The sequence below is a fragment of the Littorina saxatilis genome, linkage group LG12 (genome assembly GCF_037325665.1).
Source record: "Littorina saxatilis isolate snail1 linkage group LG12, US_GU_Lsax_2.0, whole genome shotgun sequence".
In the NCBI taxonomy this organism is placed as follows: Eukaryota; Metazoa; Mollusca; class Gastropoda; order Littorinimorpha; family Littorinidae; genus Littorina; species Littorina saxatilis.
In genome coordinates, this window is record NC_090256.1 from 66,097,965 (window position 1) to 66,121,483 (window position 23,519).

Consider the following 23,519-nt stretch of genomic DNA (forward strand, 5'->3'; position numbering starts at 1 on the left):
AAAGCTTAAGATGACAATTAAAATAAGAAAGTATGGTATTTAGAATCGGCTGAAGCAAAACAAAAACAAAATAAACAAACTTTGCTGTTTAAGAAAAAAACCGGAAAGCTTCCACAGTAAACAGCAAAAGTTAAACAATAACAATCCATCACATCCCCCCCCCCCCCCCAAATCCCTGAGTGCCAAAATACATATCAAAAGACAAGGTTACCTTTCCGGTCTTGGTGTTTTGAACATATATGCCTTCATTCTTGCTCAAGGGTATGGTGTTCCTAAGACATAAAGAGCAGTGTTTTAGTTCATTTTACACATTCGTGAAATTAACATGCATAAGTATGAAAACAACAAGCCAACAGCTTTTAGCAGTGTCTTCAAAAAAAGTTACAAATAGAGACAAATAAGTGAATGGCAAACAGTCGGGTTATTACATAATATGCAAAAACAATCACTGAGTTTATCACAAAAGTATCATTCAAATTTGAGGAACTAGGAAAAAAATGACTTGCATCAGCATGAAGGGAATGAAAAAAAGTGGAAGATTAGTGACCGTAACGTTTTGTTGTGTCACAATTAAACGTTCCTATAACATACCTTGCTTGTTTTTTGCTTCACAAAGGGAATGGTTAAGTGTGACTTACCTTTTACAGACAATGTTGACTGTAATGGGAGGTATGTAGGACACAGGGCCGCGAATCATCCATCTGTCACCTGCCTTCCTCTTCATATCTGAAATACAGGTCTAGAATAAGCGTAAATTCTAAATGCATTCATTCCCCCTTAAAAAACATCACCCCAGAGTATAACAGTCTAAAATGGTGTGTGTGGAAGGGGGGGGGATGGTGGATGATCATACGTGCAAAAGCCAATTAGTGCACACACACACAAAACTGAGTGTGCAAGGGAGTTGCAGCCCACAAATGCAAAAGAAGAAAAGCATTTGGACAACATTCTTCCCTAGACATTCAGAAGAAACGTAAGTTCAAGAGTTTGCATATATGTTTTTATTTTCAAAGATAAAAGTTTACAAAATGGTGTGAATAATCTAACACATAATATATATATGTAGTCTAGTTAGTGTTCACTTGATTTTACAATTGTGCTTTGACCTTCTTTGTTTCGAATAATGCTTCCTATCAGCTTACATCCCATGAGATATTTTTTGCATTTAATTTAATTTACTCTATCATCCCAATGCAGGGAAATTCGGGTCGCTTCCTCCCAGTGGAAAGCTAGCAGCAACACGAGTGGCGCTATCCAGGTGCGTGCATGTTTGGGTGTAATCAGCCAACTGCACTTATGGCAGAATGACCCAGGAATTTTATGTGACCAGGAATTTTATGTGCCACTGTGGTGACACAGAGGTGGGACATGGATACTGCTCTGAGTCTGCACATAAAGTTGACCCGTCTGTCCCTGCCTGGATTTGAACCCGTGAGCTTAGGATTACAAGTTCAGTGCTCTACCAACTGAGCTACCCTGACCCCCTAAGAGTATGATTCTCCAAAAAGACTTGTGCAACATTAAAGAGCATAGGATTCGGAGTGTACGTACAAGGTGGAGTTTTTGCAGTTAAACAAAAATCCATTTTAAAAACCTGACCTTTAACAGACTCATCTGTGAAGTCCTCAGAAGCCTGAAGGACAACAGATTCATCATTTGTCAAAATGGTGGCATTCTGGATTCTCCCATTCTCAAGAGTTTCGCCTGAAACAAAAAGAAACACGTAAGGTAAGGAATGCAAATTAATACTACAATTCATTAAAGACAGCATTATGCTAGAACCAAAAGTATATCCTTCTTAATCAACTGACAGGCACCATCAACCATGATCCCATAACTATCATGTATGAAAGGTGCAGTCAGCTGAAAACTAACTTTACTGCAAACACTTTAGTCTATCTGGTGATATTCTCAAGGAGGCATGAAAACACTCCCTGAAGTCTAAACAAATTACAAGGAGTAATGAGCCCAGCCAAAAAGAAAAATCTGGTGGTAGAAAGAGTAGTTTTTCGTTGCCAAAAGTAACGGCCATCGGTGGGTGTGACTAAAAGGAGAACCCAAATAAAGAATATGACACTGCCTTGCCTGTAGACATCCTCATTTTTCTCCCAACGGAGAAATAGTTGTTCATAAAGTCTTGCAGGACACAAACATTCTTCTGCACACTTTCTGTTCATATTCAGTTGCTTCGCAAAAATAAAATGTCATTGATTTTATCGAATTGTGAAGTCAGTCAAAAACGACCCTAGAACACAGCACTGGGAAACTGCACTGATTGGAACGATCTAGGATGATGTGGTTGTTTGTCTCGATATGCTTCGCACAGTCATTTTTTCCTCCGTGTGCACATGAAAAATCATTGTGGCAAAGCGAACACAACACGTGGCTTGGTCCTTTCGATGGAGGTGTTTGCTGGAGCTAGCCACTCTCGGTAACAGTGACTCAACCGCAGGACTCTGAGACGTTCGCAAGAACCATCTTTCTTTATTTGGTGTTTAACGTCGTTTTCAACCACGAAGGTTATATCGCGACGGGGAAAGGGGGGAGATGGGATAGAGCCACTTGTCAATTGTTTCTTGTTCACAAAAGCACTAATCAAAAATTTGCTCCAGGGGCTTGCAACGTAGTACAATATATGACCTTACTGGGAGAATGCAAGTTTCCAGTACAAAGGACTTAACATTTCTTACATACTGCTTGACTAAAATCTTTACAAAAATGGACTATATTCTATACAAGAAACACTTAACAAGGGTAAAAGGAGAAACAGAATCCGTTAGTCGCCTCTTACGACATGCTGGGGAGCATCGGGTAAATTCTTCCCCCTAACCCGCGGGGGGTCTTCTTGTCGATCACACTAGTTATATTGTCAGCCCGGACAGCGAGACGAATGATGCCATCTTCTCCAGGTCTTCCTTTCCTCCGTACAGCTTGCAGTGGAGGGAGACTGCAGTTGGCCACACCCCCAATCTAAGACTCACTCCCATTTAAGACCCTGTTTTGTCAGACTTTCGCTTCATGAACCCCTGTACATTTAACCCCATATTAGGACTCCCTCCTTATTAATTAAGACCCGATTTTCTCGGTTTTTTGAAGGTCTTAAAAGGGGGTGTTCCACTGTACCCCCTTTGTTGCACACAAAATGGACCGACCTGGTTGCAGGAAGAAGCTGCAGAGTCCAGTCCTCAGCACCTTGCGTCCCAGCCGGTTTCTTCCGTCATCACCCATTGGGCACAGGATCACCGCGTACTGGCCTTTCTTCACCACCAGCTTCTTCACCGTTTTCACCACTTCCTGCGACATCACAATACAAGTCACAGTTGAACAGCTGTATAAATCATAACATTACGATATCAGTAAAGTTGATTATTGGAGCGTTTCATTTGCTGTTTAAACCATCACATTACCACATCAGTAAAGTTAATTATTGAAATTTCTTCTTCTTCGTTCATGGGCCGAAACTCTCACGTTCACTCATATTTTTAGGTCTGCACATAAGTTGACCTGGGAGATCGGAAAAATCCCCACCCTTAAACCACCAGGCGCAGCCGGGATTCAAACCCACAACCTTTTGCTTGGGAGGCCGTCGTCTTATCAACTAGGCCATCTGGTTTAGAATGAAAATTAGTTCTGCAGATAGCTGTGCAGAGCAGGATTCTTTCAATGCATTAACTTCACTGATTGCCACTAGTACCTGTTAAGAAATAAATTCATGACAAAATTCCCACTCTGTACAGAAAGCACCCAGGGTGTTGAGTTGTGGTATGTATCAAAGTGGAGGGATGTTCTTATCCCATGTAAAAGACTGGCCAGAAATGAGACGAGACTGTGAGTGGAATCATTCACATGGAAAAGACTGTGCCTGAAACTCACAATGCCAACTTGTGGGCTGTACTCCTCGATTTCTTCTCCAGTCACCAACCACTCATCACCGGCAAACCTGGAACACATGCAATATAACCACTGTACAGACATGGGAACCCCTGTTTTGCACTTGGAGCATTCTCAAAGAAACTTGGCGTATTTTCAGAAAAATGAGTGTACATGTACTCCGCACAGGATTCAAACATCCAAAACACTGGATCGGATTCGATATGCGCTTGTGAAGAAAAGTAGTCTTGGAATTTTTATTATAGTGGGTTTTTTTCTCCATCGACCGTATTGATTGTATTTTAGACAATCAAGCGTACAAAATACGGCAAAATCGTTCCCAGGTCTGACTGTACCAATGCATCTTAATGGATATAATAAAACAATTTCACACATGTTTTCATGTAAAACTATTTAATTGCAGGACAAGGACATTGCTAGGATTTCTTTTCTTCAGCAAATTTGTAGAATGGCTATGAAAGTGTGGCCAGATTTGGAATGTTTTTGATGCCTTTTCCCCACCATGTGGACATCTTTGTCAAAACGATGGCAAAGTTTTCTTCAATGTTAAAATAAATGATAGGTATGGAGCCTGAACTACAGACACCAAAGGACATCCTTGTGTGCAGTTTTGCTCACATCATAACATATAAAATGCAAGCATGCCAAAAAATGGCTACACTTTTCAACTGAAAATATCCCTGTTTGGAGCTGCTTTGATCTGCATCTACCTTTTTTCTCCTACTAAAATTATTGACCAACACAATTGTGTTGCTGTCTTGCTTTGTTTTGCACAGTACCAATTCTATCTTCTAGTTGAGAATGGTTAGAGTTTGTTTGTTTGTTTGTTTGCTTCTTCTTCTTCTTCTGCATTCGTGGGCTGAAACTCCCACGTACACTCGTGTTTTTGCACGAGTGGAATTTTACGTGTATGACCGTTTTTACCCCGCCATTAAGGCAGCCTTACGCCACTTTCGGAGGAAGCATGCTGGGTATTTTCGTGTTTCTACAACCCACCGAACTCTGACATGGATTACAGGATCTTTTCCGTGCGCACTTGGTCTTGTGCTTGCGTGTACACACGAAGGGGGATAAGCCACTAGCAGGTCTGCACATAAGTTGACCTGGGAGATCGGAAAAATCTCCACACTTAACACACCAGGCGGCCGCGGCCCGGATTCGAACCCTTGACCTTCCGATTAAGAGGCCGACGTCTTACCACCCCGCCACAGCGCCCGTTTGTTTGTTTGCTTAATGCCCAGCCGACCACGAAGGGCCATATCAGGGCGGTTCGGTTAGAGTAGTAAGGTTAACAATAACACAAACCAAAGAATGTTTTTACATTTTCTCTTTCAGGATTCAAAAAGCGTCCACCAAGAGTGAGAATATTATGCTTAAAAATCGCACAGTACGGCAATATCATGAAGTAGCCCTGTATGAAGTTTGTCTGACACGGAATGAATCTCAAAATGATCACTCTTCTTTCAGTATGTGACGTCATTTCCATAACACTATTTGGATGATAACCAATGTAATGAGATTTGGGACGAAATTTCTGCAATGCAAAATGAGAACGGTTAAAGCTTAATCGTCACCTCTTTTTTCCAGCTGCTGAATCTGTGATGTTCTGTGTTGCTCTGAGGTGAAGACCACAGTCCACAGTCAGTGTGTGTGATTTCTCAATACCAATTATCTGCACAAGAAGAGCAAAGAGTGATAACCAGTGGCATACCCAAGAGCTAACAAAGTCAAGTATTAACATGATGGAAACAACGTTTATAGAAACACGTACTAACTCTCTCTCTCTCTCTTTCACACACTCGCTTATTTATGCAGCATAAGAAAGGTTGCCTTACAGCAAATAACCTGTGAGCATACAAGAGAGAGAGAGAGAGAGAGAGAGAGAGAGAGAGAGAGAGAGAGAGAGAGAGAGAGAGAGAGAGAGAGAGAGAGAGAGAGAGAGAGATTAATTGACTCGATGTTAATACTACAAAAAGATACAAGGTTTTAATCACAAGACTAGTCTTACAAACTGTCCTCAAAGAGAGAGAGGGGGAAGGTGTGGGGGTGGAGAGAGAGAGAGGGAGGGAGTGTGCGCGCGAGAGAAACACACACACATTCATCATAATTACTGCATCAAAAAATAAAATAAAAAAGTTTAACTTAAAAAACAAAACAATGGACCAAAAAGAAATTAAGATATTGAAAGAACAAAACCTTATAAACCATAACAAAATACAAAAAAACAACAACAACCAAGGCTGAAGAAACCAACCAACCTGTTCCCAGGCACCACGAACGTAGGCCCCAGGTGTTTTCACCAGCCACTCTTCCCCAGTTACACGCTTTCTGCAATGGAAAACAGAGTTCATACTGGTTTCTATGAACATCAATGAAAAATTAGTCATTAGTTTGTTATTTAAGGACACAAAGGGTAATACTTCCAGACAAATAGTGTTGAAGAATATTTTGAAGAACCAATTTCAGCCAACGCAAAAGGAAAGTGAAGACAGACATGCTAAGTTAACTACACAATGTGTGAAAAAGAACCACACACACACACACGTACCCAAACAACAAAGAAACATTTCCAAAATGTGATCCAACCCCTACTCTCTTTCATCTGGACTCTCAGCTTAGGCGCTACAAACTCTAATTCGCTGACAGCTGATTTTATACCAAATTCAATCAGGTTCTAGTGCAGCCTAAACCATAAATGTTTTCTGAATATGCAGCCATTGAGCAAGAAACAGCAAATGAGAAGCACTAAAATAAGATAACAATAAAAACGTACTCATCAGTTACAAGAACCCACAAAGTAATGAAAATGATCCAGTTTTGACTTCTAACAGAAAGGAAAAAATAAACGTAGAAGAAGATAGACATAACTTGACAGCAAAATACCAAAGGGACCTCATATATCGTGTTCACCTTCCATTCTGATCCCGAGTGTCCTGAATAGCTTGCAGTCTCAAAACCTCTCCTGTCTTGATTATATCCGGTTGAACCAACTCCTCAATTTCCTGAAGAAATGAACAAATAAACAATTAGCTTCAGAAAATTGGACATAGTGTATTTTCAGGACAAAACGAGGCTCTTCCCTGAAAAAGGCGCAACCCCCTTCTTTTAATTATTTTTTTGTTTTACCTGAAAATAATGCAAATCCACACAATATGCGCTTTCGATGTACAGTGGAACTCACCCCACTTTTAAGACTCCTTCCCTTTCAAACCCTATCTTTTAAAATTTTCTGCAAATAAGCTCTGTAAATTCGTCCCAATGTTAAGACTCCCTCCTTTCAAGCTTTTTCAAGTTTTTAAAAGGGGGGTTCCACCATAGCTGCTTCAAACACACCCCTGCACACAAAAATAAAAATCCACAAACCCAAAACACCAAACTCACCACTTCAGGGCGAGGGGCGTAAGTCATGGGTCCCTTCACCTGCCACACGTGTCCTGCAGGGATAAGTCGTTTGTTAACCACATGGTCCTGGATCGCCCGCAGTCGCAGGGCACAGTTGACGGGCACCACAGGCATTTTCTCCAGTGCCTTGGTGTAGTCGTGGGCACCCTGGCCATAGGTGGGCACCAGGGCAAGCTGCTCTCCGGGATACAGTGGGAATGGCTCCTGTGGCAAAAACTCTGATGGATAAGGTAAATGTTGAAGAAAAAAACCAGAAACCAACATCAAAATCAATTTCAGACTGTGAAAAAAGAAAATGCACAAGCTTGAAAGTGAAGACCACTACTGCTAAATTGATATGACATGCTCATCAGCTAAATTACATCAACCAAAAAAGAATAACATGAAACAGTGGGAAAATGTAAATAAGTAACATGTTTGAATACTGTAGAGGTATTGTGTGGGTTGATAAAATTATATATTTACAGGAAAAAATCTTGTCTAACACACTTTTAATCAGGCAAAGTACTGTCAGGGTATGGCTTGGGCATCGGTCATCGGTCTTTTGCCTAGGTAAATTCGGAAAAGACCGATAGATAAATGTCTCAGTCAGTCAATGGACCGATTATCTAAACAAAAAACGAACCAACAAATATATATACTGTATATATATTTTTTATTCTTTTAGAAAATCGAAATATGGTTACCCTACTTTCCGGGTCATAAGGGAGTTTGACCCCTGCCTCTTGTATAACGAAGCGCCTAATCCGAGTATGAAATACAAAAAAAATCAATGAGACCGCCTGAGTACCAGTCAAACAACTTGTGATAATGCATGTTTCAGCTACTAGGTACTACCCTGGCCAAGTTTCCTCTCAAGACATCAAAGAGACCGCCCCATAGGTTAAACAGGGTCACTGACCCCGGTGCAGGAAGTGTTTCCTCTCTCAGATCTATGACAGGGGAACCACCTCTCATAGCAAAAACTGGGTCATTGACCCCTGGGAAGAAGGTCAGTGTCTAAACAAGGCAACCCAGCTATCACAATTGACCTGCCTTTGATCTCCTGCACACACAGAGCACACAGTACATATTTCCACTCTGTATTCTTCCTTTGATGTGCGGCTTATTTTCATTCTTGACCGTCTGTTACCCCCTGCGCCCAATGGGTGACTGGATTACAATTTTGTTTAAAAAGAAGGGGGTGCGCCTTATGTGCTGTAGCGCCTTGTAACCCGGAAAATACGGTACATAAATCGGAAATAGCTGGAACGAAATCAAAACTTTGAAGAATTCTGCAAAAATTGGAAGGGTTGGTAGCTTTTCAGGTTACATTCTTTAATTAGTTTCAATCAAATGCTTCACATTTAGCACAACTATGAATGACAGGGGTGGGAGCAAAACATGTGAGCTATACTGAAAAAATTTTTTTTGCTGCAAATGAAACACCAGGCTGAGCCCACTGCTGACGTTTTGCGAAGCCATTTTCTAAATGGGCGATTTAAATCGTTCACCAAGTTCATCCAGTCGTTCCTCCACTTGTTTTTATGTAAGCTCTGGTCAATCTTTCGTGTCTTTGACTCATCGGTAATTAGCTCCATCTTAATAAATAAACCCAGCTCGCGATGTCTAGGTTTCATTCGAGACAAAAATGGCGGACGGCATGTTATTTCCGGAAGTATCTTCAGTTTTATGGATCGGAAATTGCGCGAACCGAAACCGATATAGACGCGATTAGGATTCAGGTTATTTTCCTCACTTTTTTGTTGTTGTTGGAATTTTTGCTATACGTAATTCCGTAATTCTACGGAACTACTCCCACCCCTGGAATGAAGAAACAAGAACAAGAAAGTTCAAAATCAAATGCAACTCCCCCCCTCCCCCCTCACAATTTACTGTACATTATCTTCATGAAATTAAACAACCTCTTCAAGACATTGTGCCTTCAGTCTTCTGCCAGAAGAAGATTGCATAAATATTGCAACTAACTATTGGTTTTTAATCTTTATGATTCTTTATTCTTTGTTGTTTTTGTTCTCCCTTTAAACAATTCTCACAACAGCTCTGTAACTGTAATAAGTTTCTCCTCACTGCTGTAATGCATAATGCGCAGTCCCGGGGCGACAAAAAAGCTTTTTTTTGTTGTTGTTGACTGATTGATTTGCAAAATGACTGGTTGATTCATGGCCGAGTCAGTCAATGGACCTATAGTGGACAAAACCCAAGCCAATCCCCGTACAGTACTTTGACTCTCTGAGGTTACACAATACTTCTCAATACAATACAAAGTACATCTCAGAGTATAAGAAGTACACACATACACTGCAAGTCTTTTAAAAAAGTACCGAAGTTGACAAAATTGCCATTCACCCGACAAGGTGAGTCATTCGTGATTTTTACTCGCCGAGCAAAATGTCTTTTTCTGCATCCCCTTATGATGGAACTAATTCATTCTCTGTTTAAACCTTGGCTACAGTTCACTGCTTTTTCATTAGGAAAACTACATGTACACTAGAACCCCCCTTTAAAGACCTCCAAAAATCTGAGAAAATCAGATCTTAACAAGTCGCGTGAGGCGAAAATACAACATTTAGTCAAGCTCAGTCTAACTCACAGAATGAAACCGAACGCATTGCATTTTTTCCGCAAGACCGTACACTCGTAGCATCGTCAGCCCACCGCTCGTGGCAAAGGCAGTGAAATTAACAATCCAGAAAAGCACGGTAGCGGTTGCGCTGAGGAGGATAGCACGCTTTTCTATATCTCTATTCTTTTTAACTTTCTGAACATGTTTTTAATCCAAACATATCATATCTATATGTTTTTGGAATCAGGAACCGACAAGGAATAAGATGAAACTGTTTTTATATCGATTTCGAAAATTTAATTTTAATCATAATTTTTATATTTTTAATTGTCAGAGCTTGTTTTTAATCCGAATATAACATATTTATATGTTTTTGGGATCAGAAAATGATGAAGAATACGTTTGGATCGTTATATAAAAATATAATTTTAATTACAATTTTCAGATTTTTAATGACCAAAGTCATTAATTAATTTTTAAGCCTCCAAGATGAAATGCAATACCAAAGCCCGGCCTTCGTCGAAGATTGCTTGGCCAAAATTTCACATCAATTTTATTGAAAAATGAGGGTGTGACAGTGCCGCCTCAACTTTTACAAAAAGCCGGATATGACGTCATCAAAGACATTTATCAAAAAAATGAAAAAAACATCTGGGGATATCATATCCAGGAACTCTCATGAAAAATTTCATAAAGATCGGTCCAGTAGTTTACTCTGAATCGCTCTACACACACACACACACACACAGTCACCATGACCCTCGTCTCGATTCCCCCCTCTATGCTAAAACATTTAGTCAAAACTTGACTAAATGTAAAAAGGAGTAAGTCTTAATATGGGGGTAAATTCACAGAGCTTATGAACACAAATTCTGAGAAAACATGGTCTTAAAAGGGAGTGGGTCTTGAAGGGGGGGGGGGGGGGGGGGGGGGGTTTCCATTGTACTTCAAACACAATCTTCATTCAAAAACTCACCCCATGGAACTTGACGGCCATCTGTCCAAGGCACAGCTCACATTTAACACCTGCTTCATATTCTCTGTAAGTCAACAAGCAAGCAATTACAAAAAAGATTCACTCACACTCACGCCACCCCCCCCCCCCCCCCCCCCTTCCCCTTTTCTGAAAATTATCATTTAGATTCTGCGACAACAAAATCCAAGGAGCCACGATCAAGTCTTCACGAATTAATACAAATCTCCCTGTTTTTGTTTCTTTGTGACGTCCTCTTCCGTACCAATAACAAAGTAAGAAGACCAGGAAGGCTTGACAATGGGAGAAAGACAGTCAGAAGAAAAGATCTACAGTAATACACAATACATTTATAATTGCCTTTTTGTACTGAACAATATATATGCATCTGTAAGTTTTCTCAAACTAATAAAGCTACATTACTGACACGTAGCAAAACAGGCTGACAAGAATAGCTTCAAAAACAACCCAATCAATACTTTTTTTCAAAGTTATCAGTTAATAAGTTAAACACACTTAATGATAATAATAATAACTGGACATTTTCAAGTGCCTAACCTATGGCTCTAGGCCCTTTACAAAAGAACATATACAGAATAGAACAATTAAATGTACAACCTACATAAGACAATTAACCATACATGATACAGACACAAATCACCACATGTACTGTTCACACAATACATATATATTATGCTATACACACTTGAGGGGATTCAGAATTTTGCAGTATGATCCTGGTGGGACACAGATCATAGATGCTGGTCCCAACACAATTGTCTCATGAGTCTGAAGATAGAGTGTTCTTGGACCAACTTCCAGGCGAGATATGTTCGTGTTCTGAAAGGTAAATAAAGTTTAAATTTATGATTAATAACAACAACATACTGGGTAGCTTTGAAGAACATTTTGCAAGTTTCATGCATTGTACCTATGCGTTTGTGTGTACATGCACATACTGCTTAGCATTTAAAAAATCATTAAATGAAACACTTACACTGTTGTAGTACAAAATTATATAGATATTTTCCATATTTGCAGATTGTACATACGCATGTGTGTGTATAATTATGTATTTTTGTGTGTGCATAATCATTTCCTTATGTTTTGTACAATGGTTCAATTGTTTTGCAATGTGAAATTAAATTACAATAATATAAGATGTTTGATGGGTTGTTGACAGACCAGCTTTTTTGTCGGTCGGAGGGGGAGCATAGATTCGTCTTTTGTTTCATATGAAACAAAAGACGATATGCTCCCCCTCGAAGGCCTTGGTCAATAAATATGAAACAAAAGACGATATGCTCCCCCTCAGACCGACAAAAAAGCTGGTCTGTCAACAAACCACCAAACATCGTTTTTGTCATCATTTTGGTAGTGGGAAAATAAGTGCACAATCAACCCAGGGAGCCATGCTTTGAAACACGGGTTCCGTGCTGATAACCACAGAGTCCCTGTTTGATAACCACTGGCAATCAAAGCTGGCGTGTGAAAGCAACTTTCTGTGTTTTTGAGTTCATTAAATGTTGGGATGAATATGTCATGTTTGAGGATGCACGGTTCTGTAGGTTCATCTCGGTATTCCATCCCCTCGGCTTTCTGTTGTAAATATTAAGCTGAGTGATCGAATGTGGAAGCTACGTTTGGTCAAAGGTCACAGAAGATTTGCGTCGTGCAGCGAAGGAAAGAATCGCGATCTTGTTTCCGACTCAGTACCTCTTTGTTTTTCATTAGACCTGTCATTCTGCTTGCTCGGCTTTGTTAGATGTTTGCATATCTTGTTGCTATTTTCTTTGCTTTTATCATTGTTTCTTATTTGTACTTCGTTTATCGATACGTCTTGTGCACGGGTCAATATGTGTGTGTCAGGGGTCGTTTTACTTGAACTTGACGTTCGTGTTTCTCCGAACGTCTGTGTATCGAAACACAGATACACGCACTCCATGACTCTGTAAGAAGACAAAACATATCGCTAGGTTTCATTTGTTTTTGATGAATGTATGACCTTTCATGAAGTAGTTTTGTTTTTTGTTTACTTTTGCCAGTTTGCCAGTTCGTTTTTGGAACTTTGCAAAGCAGTGTCGTGTCGTCTGTTTAGTTCTGGGGAAACACCAATGAAAAGAGCCGAAGAATCCCCGAGCGTTTCTATTGGGTTTGCTTTTGATTATCGATGTATAACCTGCTTCCTGCAACTATGGTAACCGGGGATTTATTGCCTGGGGAACATGAGATTTATTTCCCAGGTGCTTGTGAATGAAAACTCGTGAAAATGATGACAATGCCTTTTATTGAAGTGCTGACAATGATATTCAACTACCAGTACAAGGGGGAACTACAGCACTGTTATTGTTTGATGTACCTCACCCAACAACAACACATGTGTATAAGACTCCACTGTTGAAACACCCCCAAAGAAGATGGTTAACCCAAAGCCGAACAATATTACTAACGTTCTATTTTTAGAAATTAGCCCTGGGCCATCCCCCTTTCCCCGTTCTCAACCTCCTTTTATGCATCAGCACAATCCGTGCATTTAAAGAAATACCATAATACAAAACTTTCATAAACTGAGATTTTTCTGATCAAGTTGACATTTTTAATGTATGTTCGCGTCCATGGTCAGAACAGAAAAATCAAAGTGAAATGCGGAAGTAATGGAACATGCATGGACAACATGGAACACTCTCTGACCGAAACGCTACCGTCACACAAACTATCTAGTATAAATACACCAAATTACAGCAGCAGTAGCATGAGCAAATAGATTAAACGGCTGATACGAGTGAAAAAGTCTACTCTGTTAAATGCAACTCCCTAAATCTATACAGAAATCGACGAGAAAGACGGACCGAAGAAGGTACCGCACTGCCCTGGAGCAATGTTACAAATGTAGTCAATAAAAGACAGCCTGGTTACGATTCGTTTCCTCACCTTATCCAAGACATGGATGAACTGCAATGGAGATATGCCCACGAGAGAGTTCTTCTGTGACATCTTGCACCCCTGTTGTCCTGCTCACAGTCTGGTGTGACGATATATTGCGTACTAGTACTACCCTCAAATCCGCTCTTGCTGCATCAAGTGACACAAGTCCAGTGTTGCGAGAACTTGCACCAGGGGAAGCGACTCTATTTGCTTCGTATTCAAGGAAGAGAAGGCTGCTGTCAACTCTCGAAATTACGATTACTTCCCTTTGACCATGTTTATGACGATGCAGGTGGCCAGGATTATTCACATCAAATTCAGTCAGTGGTTCACAACAACAAAACAATTGCACATAGACACCTAAATAAAGTAAATAAAGATTAAAAAAAAAGTAAACCAATCAATCAATAACGAAATCGAGAAATCAATCAATCAACGAATAAATAAATAGACTGAACAAAACGCAAGCACACCGTGACTGCCAAGCGTACGCACACACACACACACACACACACACACACACACACAACACACACAGATAGGCACAGGCACACACACCCACGCACGCACCGGCACACACACCGTCGTGACACTGACAACGGCACACACACACACACACATACATACACCACCCTGCACACACATGGCACATACATGGCACACACACACACACACACACACACACACACACACACACACACACACACACTGACACACACATTGACACATACACACACACACACACACTGACACATCAGTGTACACACACACATACAGACACGCACACTCACCACACTGACACACACACACACACACACACACACACACACACACACACACATGTACATACACAATGAAGCCACTGTGTGAAGCAGAGCAATGGATACTAAATGTTTCGAAGTTGATTGTAATATATTTAATTTATTTTTAGCTGATTTTGCCAATTTTATCACTCAGTCTTTGGAGTTTTCTTGTTATTTGTCTGTTTGTAGCATGGAAACTTCAGCCAAATCAAACGATAGAGTAGCCAGGAGTCATGTATGCTAAATTGCGTATGCTAGATTAGAAGCCTGTGAAGTTTTTTTTTTATGAAAACTAGGCCCCAGTCGCAAAAGCAAGTTTGCAGCAACTGAGCACCTGCTAAGTTGCTTCTGTAACATGCAATTTATTACGGTGCGAATTCCTACCCATATGTACTGTCGTGGTACAAAGAATAGTTTCATTTTCTGCATAATATATTTTTCTTTTTTTCCCCTTCCACTCTGTCAGTTTGTGTGCGTGTGTGTGTGCAGTGACGCGGATACGCCCTTTTTTTCAAACCGGCCAACATGGATGGCGATTGACATGCGAATCGTTTCGTTTTGACGATTCGTGATCATATTCACTTACTCCACCTTCACTAGTGTTAGTGTGTTTGCGTGCGTGTGTTGCCGGCGTGTCGTGGTTGTGAGCGAGTTTTTGCAGTGAAAGAAAGAAAGGTGAAATGACTGATAATTATACGTGCGTGCGTGCGAAGGGGGGAGGGAGAGAGAGAGAGAGAGAGAGAGAGAGAGAGAGAGAGAGAGAGAGAGAGAGAGAGAGAGAGAGAGAGAGAGAGAGAGAGACACACACACACCACACACACTCATATGCTCGTCAAAAAGCAATACACTAAAAAAACTAAAACAACAACAACAACAACAACAACAACAACAACAACAATCAAGAACATTACTGACAGGCGTGGGCATATTTCAAACAATTTATTTCTCAGGTAACAGGAATATAGACAAGACTACCGGGCCTCAATCCGCATTGAATATATTGCGAATTTGAAAAAAATCTCACGGGGCAGACTGTCATACTAAAGCAATGAAAACAAGATGAAAGAAGCGAGCGTTGGTGTTAATAAAATGTACAATATATACAGCACACCGCACATACTGTATCTCTCTTCAGACGTATCGCAAACAAAACCTTTTATCACAAAATCTGTTCTCAGATACCAATTAAAAATGTATCTTCAACAGTGCGTGTAGAATCAGTTCAACAAAATCTTTATATATAGCTAAAAACGTGATCATAAATGCCTTAAAAAAAAGGAGAAAGTGATCAATAAGTTAAGATGGAAGGAGTTACATTAAAGGGCGGTAATTCTCATGTTAGAAACACACGAAAAAACTATGGTGTATCAATTTTTATCCACCGGCATTCTCCAAAGTTGGTGAGCCTGATTATATTATGATTGATGATAATAAAGATGATGCTAACGCTGATGATGACAACGACGATACTGATAATGGTGTGAAAATATAAGCACAAAAATAAACAATAAATAGGCTTAGTAATGAAAGCGACATTAAACATAATGATAAAAGAGAAAAAAAATTTGCGAGAAACGTTATGAATGCAACTCATAAAGCTTGATATAAAACTGAACACGTTTGAATGAGAGCTTATACACTTGATTTACATTGTTAAAAACAAACAAACAAACACACAAACAAACAAACTATACGGACTGACTTATCAATGCACTTAACTTTTCAATAAAACATCAAAGAAAAAACATACAATACATTGCACATTTTTACACTGTTATAACACCAGTTCAGCAGCTTTAAGTCAAGTCAAAACAAGTCAATTCAAAGGTAATATCTTTCCATAGTTATACAGACATAACGGTAATGCAATAAGATTTACACAATTCATTTGCAAGTCGTGTCCTGTTGAAGTATTAGTCAACAGTAGTATCTCTGTAAAGGTATAGAGACTCTCCAAGTTTGCGGCAACAGTAAAACTACCAATTCTTTCTGCAAGTCGTTGAATAGTGGTTGTGAACAGTACATCACTTCGGTAAAGGTATGGACACTCTCCCAGTTTGTAGACATCATCGCGATGACTTGAGCTTTGGATTGCGTGCACTGTGCTCGGGAGTTGACAGGTTTGAAAAGGTCTTGGCCATACCAGTTTGTACTACGTTATTTAGTCTGGGAATACACACTAAAAGCAATAAGGGTACTGGAAGCAATAAGGTTCCATTCAAAACTACCTGACAGTGGATGCTACAAAACTCTAATGTGTGCCTTTGTTTTGACTAGCACTGATTACTTTGTTTGTTTGTTTGTTTGCTTAACGCCCAGCCGACCACGAAGAGCCATATCAGGGCGGTGCTGCTTTGACATATAACGTGCGCCACACACAAGACAGAAGTCGCAGCACAGGCTTCATGTCTCACCCAGTCACATTATTCTGACACCGGACCAACCAGTCCTAGCACTAACCCCATAATGCCAGACGCCAGGCGGAGCAGCCACTAGATTGCAATTTTAAAGTCTTAGGTATGACCCGGCCGGGGTTCGAGCCCACGACCTCCCGATCACGGGGCGGACGCCTTACCACTAGGCCAACCGTGCCGGTCACTGATTACTGCCATGCTCTTTTGTCTGATGCCCTGTGTTCATCAGCAGCAAACTCCAGAAAGTATAAAGCGCAGCAGCTAGACTGATTCTCAAAGCACGCAAGTGTAATCATGCCGAATCCCTCCCCCGCTCGTTAAGGTCATCCAATTTTCAGCTAAAGTAGGTTAATGAAGAAGACAGTGCTTATGATAATTATTATGTGTGTCCAACAGAAAAAAAGTCCGAAGGGGAAAGTTGATTTGTATGTCAGCAGACCAATTTTAGGTCAGCTGACTTTAATTTGTTCTTCCTTTTCGGACTATACAGCTAACGTTCAATATATGTGGTTATGTCCACGTGAACTTTATTGTGGTGAGGCTCAAAGGCGTCAAAACAGTGTCAGATAGCTTCAGACTCTTCAGATGTACTCTTTTTCTGGTTGCAGTATTTTTTCTTCATCTACTACTCCATACTTGTCAGTTTAGAAGGACAGCCAAGGTTCAGTATTTGTGGCAACTGAAACATGTCAGCCAAGGTTCAGTATTTGTGGCAACTGAAACATGACAGCCAAGGTTTAGCCGGTATTTGTGGCCACTGAAACATGTCAGCCAAGGTTCAGTATTTGTGGCCACTGACAAAAAGTTCAACACAAGAGACTACGCTTCTCTGTAGAGAGTAATGGTTAAGTCGTTCTATGGGGCAATCCAGCGATGGTGCCCATATCACAGTTCTGCTTGTGAGGTGACTCTCCTTCTTCCATTTTAGAGTCGAAGCTTTCGCAGACATCATTTTGTGAGAGCGAATGACTACAAACTAGCTCCTGCTTTTTATTCGCTTGCTTCTCAAGGGATGAGTTAAAAAGGTCGCCCGAATTGTGATATTGTGAACTCTGTCTGCGATGGCCTGATTTTCGGCCACGGTCTGATTTTACCACGGGATTTCAGACGATGTCATCATTGTCCAAATGATGTCTGTTTGTCATCTCGAGTACTGACGCAAAAAAAACACCAACATCTGTGGGTCAGACAAATTACAACCGGCTGGTCCAGTTACCGGACAGTACATTCAGTGAGCGCTCAATGGCTTAATCACAAACATTCAGCGACCAACCCCCCCCCCCCCAAAAAAAAAACCAAAAAAAAAAAAAACCAAAACACCCCACCATTTTCGTTTTGAGGTAAGTTCTAAGTTGCCAGCTATATATAAATTTAGTTCGTATAGCATCAGTCAGTGACGCACTCTGAATACACAGTAGACAGTTTTAGTGGGTAATAGTCTACTAGCATTGCTTTGATCTTGGACACCCAAGTTTGCCCGGGGACGGCATTTTAGAGAACAACTGCCTCCCCTGGGGAATAACGACTGCAATTATTTTCCTTGGTCCTCTGGTTACCACAAACATTATTTTCACGGTCTTCAAAGGAGAAATTCAGGTCAGTCGAATGACATTACTTTCGTCAAAGGAGGTTATACTAAACCACTAAAGCTGAGTGCTAATTTGAGAATCGTTTCCATCAAGTCATCTTCCGGGGAACAATGCCGGCATCTAACTAGGGACATTCCAAAGTTTCGTTCCAAGGGGATTTGAGCTGTCACAGGCGATGTCATCCTTGTAAAACAAATGTCTTTTTGCCATTATAAGATCAGTCGAATGAGAATACTTTGTGAACTGATGTTATAAATGCTTATTCACTATAGCCGAGCATTGACGCAAAAATTGGAGAATAATAGTTTGTGGACAACATATTTACTCGTAAAAGGATTAGTAAGAAAGTAAAAGTTTCATTCTTAACATTTGTTTTGTTGTGGTTAAAGACAAAGTAAAAAGTGGTGACTAGTTTTCTTTGTTGCATACATTGACGTTTGTGCCTTGCAAGTAATGAGACAACGATCCACACATTCTGTACATGGATAAATCAGTAGATGACACCTAGATAAAAACATATAAATAAAAAAGAAAGAAGTAATGGCAAAGAGGAAAACAAAACTAGAAACAAATCAAGAAACAAAAAAACAAAAAACATAGCAACAAACAAAGAAACAAAACAAGAACAAACACGTTTAGGCACAGTGCATGGTTGACACAAGTTTGGAGCTGGTAGTCGCCGTGCAGGTGTACGCATATACTCTCTCATCCTTTGACCTCGCTCTCTCTCATAGGCATCACACATATCAAACCTGTTCAGCGATCGAGGCGAGCACCAACTTTCTGGCCTATTAATTAACAACACAGGGACCAGAACTGTCCATGCACAGTAACGCTTTGTTTGCCTGTGTGAATGGGACCTATCTGAATGTACTTTAATTCACGTGGATGGCATGGTTTCCCCCATCTCTGGTTGCTTTTGAAACTAGCAAACTTGCAAGTGTTTCGCTTACACGGAATTCTTCTTTGTAGCCCTGGGGGTAGCATGTGGGATATATTCACGTATAGGGTCCATCTGCTTCTGTTGATTTCGGGTCAAGTATTCAGCAGTTGGGTGTTTCTCTTGAAGTATACAGTACTGGTACTAAGCATCTTGGTTTTTACTTGAAGGAACCAAATATGTTGTTTTTCCTGCACATGCTGATGAACTGCATGGTGACTGTGCATGACAGACAACCTTCCGATAGCGTGGCTTATCGTGTATGTACGCTTAAGACTGATGGCAAAAGCGCCCGATGAGGAACATCCTGAAATCACTGCCTGGTGAACGTGAGTGTCAGCTAATCTATCAACAACGTGGCGTATCGTGTACGTAGGCATAAGTCTTATCACAAAAGCGCTTGAGGAACATCCTGAAGAAATGCCTGGTGTCCGTCCTTTTTTCAGACAACCTCAAAACAATGTGGATTTTGTAATTCAGCAGATTTGCCTTGTGACTGTAAATTGTCAGACAAACTTACAACAACGTGGCGCATCGTGTACGTAAGCCTAAGACTTATCACAACTGTGCCCACTGAACATCCTGAAGAAATCCTCTGTGACTGTCAGGCGACCTCGCAAGAACAAGGTATAAGCTTGAGACTATCACAAAGGATCTAGAGGAACATCCGCCCAGCGATCGTCTCTGCCACAAAAATTCACAATAACGTATGCGGCTTATTTCATACGTTCGCTTCGGACTTATCACATAAAACCGCTAGAAGGACGTCTTGAAGAATTGCCCGATAACCATGCCCATCAGACAACCTCACAATAAAGTAGGTTGTCGTTACAAAAGCGCCCAAGGAACATCCTGAAGAACTGCCTCGTGATCGTGCCTATCACGCAACCTCAAAATAAAGTAGGTTGTCGTTACAAAAGCGCCCAAGGAACATCCTGAAGAACTGCCTCGTGATCGTGCCTATCACGCAACCTCAAAATAAAGTAGGTTGTCGTTACAAAAGCGCCCAAGGAACACCCTGAAGAACTGCCTCGTGATCGTGCCTATCACGCAACCTCAAAATAAAGTAGGTTGTCGTTACAAAAGCGCCCAAGGAACATCCTGAATAACTGCCTCGTGATCCTGCCTATCAGACAACCTCAAAATAAAGTAGGTTGTCGTTACAAAAGCGCCCAAGGAACACCCTAAAGAACTGCCTCGTGATCGTGCCTATCACGCAACCTCAAAATAAAGTAGGTTGTCGTTACAAAAGCGCCCAAGGAACATCCTGAAGAACAACCTCGTTAACTTGCCTATCACGCAACCTCACAATAAAGTAGGTTGTCGTTACAAAAGCGCCCAAGGAACATCCTGAAGAACTGCCTCGTGATCGTGCCTATCACGCAACCTCACAATAAAGTAGGTTGTCGTTACAAAAGCGCCCAAGGAACATCCTGGAGAACTGCCTCGTGATCGTGCCTATCACGCAACCCCACAATAACGTAGGTTATCGCTACAAAAGAGACCAAGGAACATCCCGAAAATATGCCTCGTGATCGTGCCTATAACGCAACCTCACAATAACGTAGGTTATCGCTACAAAAGAGCCCAAGGAACATCCCGAAAATATACCTCGTGATCGTGCCTATCATACGCAACCTCACAATAACCTAGGTTGTCGCTTTTAAAAGCGCCCAAGGAACATCCCGTGGAACTGCCTAGTGTCACTGTTACTGCACGTGCTTGTCCGACAGCATCACAACAATGTCCTTGGCCCTTTGGGTTCCCAGTGAGTGGCATCGTCTAGATGGATGTAGTTTTCTGCGTAAGGGGAGACGTCACCGTCTGCAACAGACAGGTGCTTTCGGTGAGGTCACATTTTCATCGGCGTTTATAGGTAGCGTGAGCGTTCAAGAATGATATGTACAAAGCTGAAGCAGAGAAAAAGTCTATAAGCAGGTTGAGAATTAGGTTCGTCTTTTATTATCAAGCAGTGCATAGGTTAATGTTTATTGGTTAAAAGTGTCGAAAGCCAATAGCGAATTTTGTGTGTGATAAGCCTCAAGTAACAGAAGCCAAAGTCACAGCAATGTGTTTTATGAGCTCAGAACAAACAAGCTTGAGAGAGAGAGAGAGAGAGAGAGAGAGAGAGAGAGAGAGAGAGAGAGAGAGAGAGAGAGAGAGAGAGAGAGAGAGAGAGAGAGAGAGAAAGAGAGAGAGAGAGAAAGAGAGAGAGAGAGAGAGAGAGAGAGAGAGAGAGAGAGAGAGAGAGAGAGAGAGAGAGAGAGAGAGAGAGAGAGAGAGAGCAAACTTTGTTGTTAGTTGCGTGCTCAGCAACAATTGTGAACAATTACATTTCCGACATAGACGTTTCCGTTCAAATTGAAAGAGTTAACTGTTGTGTTTTTCAGTGCATGGATGCGTGCAAGGTTCCCGACAACTACTTTATTACTCTGTCACTTCTCTTTCGTAAAAACGTTTTGCAAAAGCGTTGTAATAGAACTACCTAATGCAACATTTTTCTCCTGTTTTTTTTCTTCAACTTCAGACATGCTTTGAGTATGACAACGTCTTTTGCTGTTCGAAAGTGAATACCAACTTGTCAGTCTGTAAGTCTTAGGTGAGATTTATGTGAAAAACACAGACGTTATAGTTATTCAAAGTAACAGAATGTAAAATTAAGTGCAGTAAATGGGAAACAGTGTTACACATTTTGGCTAGCATTCTCCCTAAATAATCCCCCAAAACAGCGCAAAGCAACGACAAATGCGGATGCTTCTAGACAGTAAAAGCAAGGCCTTATTAAATTGTAAAATAAATAAAAAATAAAGTAGCTAAAATCTGAAACATAACAGGATCTGAGTTGGAAAGAAATGGATACATTTCACAAAACAACGGCGACATGAATCGCTCATGCTGTAAAAAAAAAAAAATCCATAAATCAGCAACAAAGTTACAAATGAAAGACCGTTCACGCTACAGAGGACAGACATCAATTCTGAAACAAAAGACCGAAATCAAGGTAACTGAAAAGAAACGAAAAACCAATTGTTACATCTAACACGTGTAAAAGGTACCTTAGTTCCAGTATGGAATTTTTTAAATCATCATATATCCGTCAAATCTTGTAATAATAATAATAATAATAATATGGGAGATTTATAGAGCGCTTGACGTTCTCTAAGCGCTTTACAACGAATTGGTGAGAGGTCAAGGCAGTTGAAGTAGCCCGCACGTTGAACATCTCTCATGCTGGGTATTTTCGTGTTTCTATAACCCACCGAACTCTGATATGGATTGCAGGATCCTTTCCGTGCGCACTTGATCTTGTGCTTGCGTGTACACACGAAGGGGATTAAGTCACTAGCAGGTCTGCACATAAGTTGACCTGGGAGATCGGAACAATCTCCACTCTTAACCCACCAGGCGGCAGCGACCGGGACTCGAACACACGACCTCCCGATTAGGGATAAAAGCATGCTTCCACTTAGGTACCTGTCAAACAACTACGGTGACGCTAGCTGATTTTTGTGCAGAAAGGGAATATTTTTAATTGAATTAATTTTGTAACTGACATTCATGTGAATCTGCCAAATTGATTCTACCCCACCCCCCCCCCCCCCACCCCCCGAAAAAAAAAGAAAAAAAGTCCCATCTTGCACAGTAAGCAGTCAGGATGTTGATTGTTTTGGCTCACGTAAGTGTAGCCTATGCGATCGTAACTTTGTGCGTGTGTGCGTGTGTGCGTGTGTATGTCTGTGGTAGAAACTTTAACATTTGACTAAACACCGAAATACTCATTTTACCTCGTTATTATTCAAGCAACAGCTTCAAAGTATTGAAGCAATGATCAACATTTCGTCGGCACGTATGTAGTTAAAGTGTGTATCCAAAGAAAACGGGTGGTGGGGGGTTTTGGGGGGGTAAAAACAGGTGACTGGTTTGTGTCGTGTTTGGTATGTAGACCAGGTCAGGGGTCAAGGTTAGGTCAGATCGCGTGAAGGATTGTGGTATAGATACAGTTAACACCGAGCTGC

General features: G+C 40.9%; 2 protein-coding genes across 2 annotated transcripts in view; both read right to left on the bottom strand.

Moving 5' to 3' along the window:
• The window catches only part of LOC138982597 (major vault protein-like), a 41,873-nt gene extending 27,935 nt beyond the window's left edge, over positions 1 to 13,938 (bottom strand). The window contains exons 1-12 of the mRNA XM_070355923.1: positions 13,764 to 13,938; positions 11,539 to 11,672; positions 10,836 to 10,899; positions 7,273 to 7,497; positions 6,802 to 6,893; positions 6,150 to 6,219; positions 5,466 to 5,563; positions 3,874 to 3,940; positions 3,153 to 3,294; positions 1,600 to 1,704; positions 639 to 726; positions 212 to 272 (exon numbers count right to left, since the gene is read on the bottom strand). Coding sequence (XP_070212024.1) covers positions 212 to 272; positions 639 to 726; positions 1,600 to 1,704; positions 3,153 to 3,294; positions 3,874 to 3,940; positions 5,466 to 5,563; positions 6,150 to 6,219; positions 6,802 to 6,893; positions 7,273 to 7,497; positions 10,836 to 10,899; positions 11,539 to 11,672; positions 13,764 to 13,826 — 1,209 coding nt within the window. The 5' untranslated portion in view covers positions 13,827 to 13,938. The remainder of the gene's footprint in view (positions 1 to 211; positions 273 to 638; positions 727 to 1,599; positions 1,705 to 3,152; positions 3,295 to 3,873; positions 3,941 to 5,465; positions 5,564 to 6,149; positions 6,220 to 6,801; positions 6,894 to 7,272; positions 7,498 to 10,835; positions 10,900 to 11,538; positions 11,673 to 13,763) is intronic.
• A 4,330-nt stretch (positions 13,939 to 18,268) lies between these two features.
• The window catches only part of LOC138982599 (corticotropin-releasing factor receptor 1-like), a gene marked incomplete at its 5' end in the record, with an annotated part of 84,914 nt that continues 79,663 nt past the window's right edge, over positions 18,269 to 23,519 (bottom strand). Inside the window, 1 exon segment of the mRNA XM_070355924.1 lies at positions 18,269 to 21,327. Coding sequence (XP_070212025.1) covers positions 21,286 to 21,327 — 42 coding nt within the window.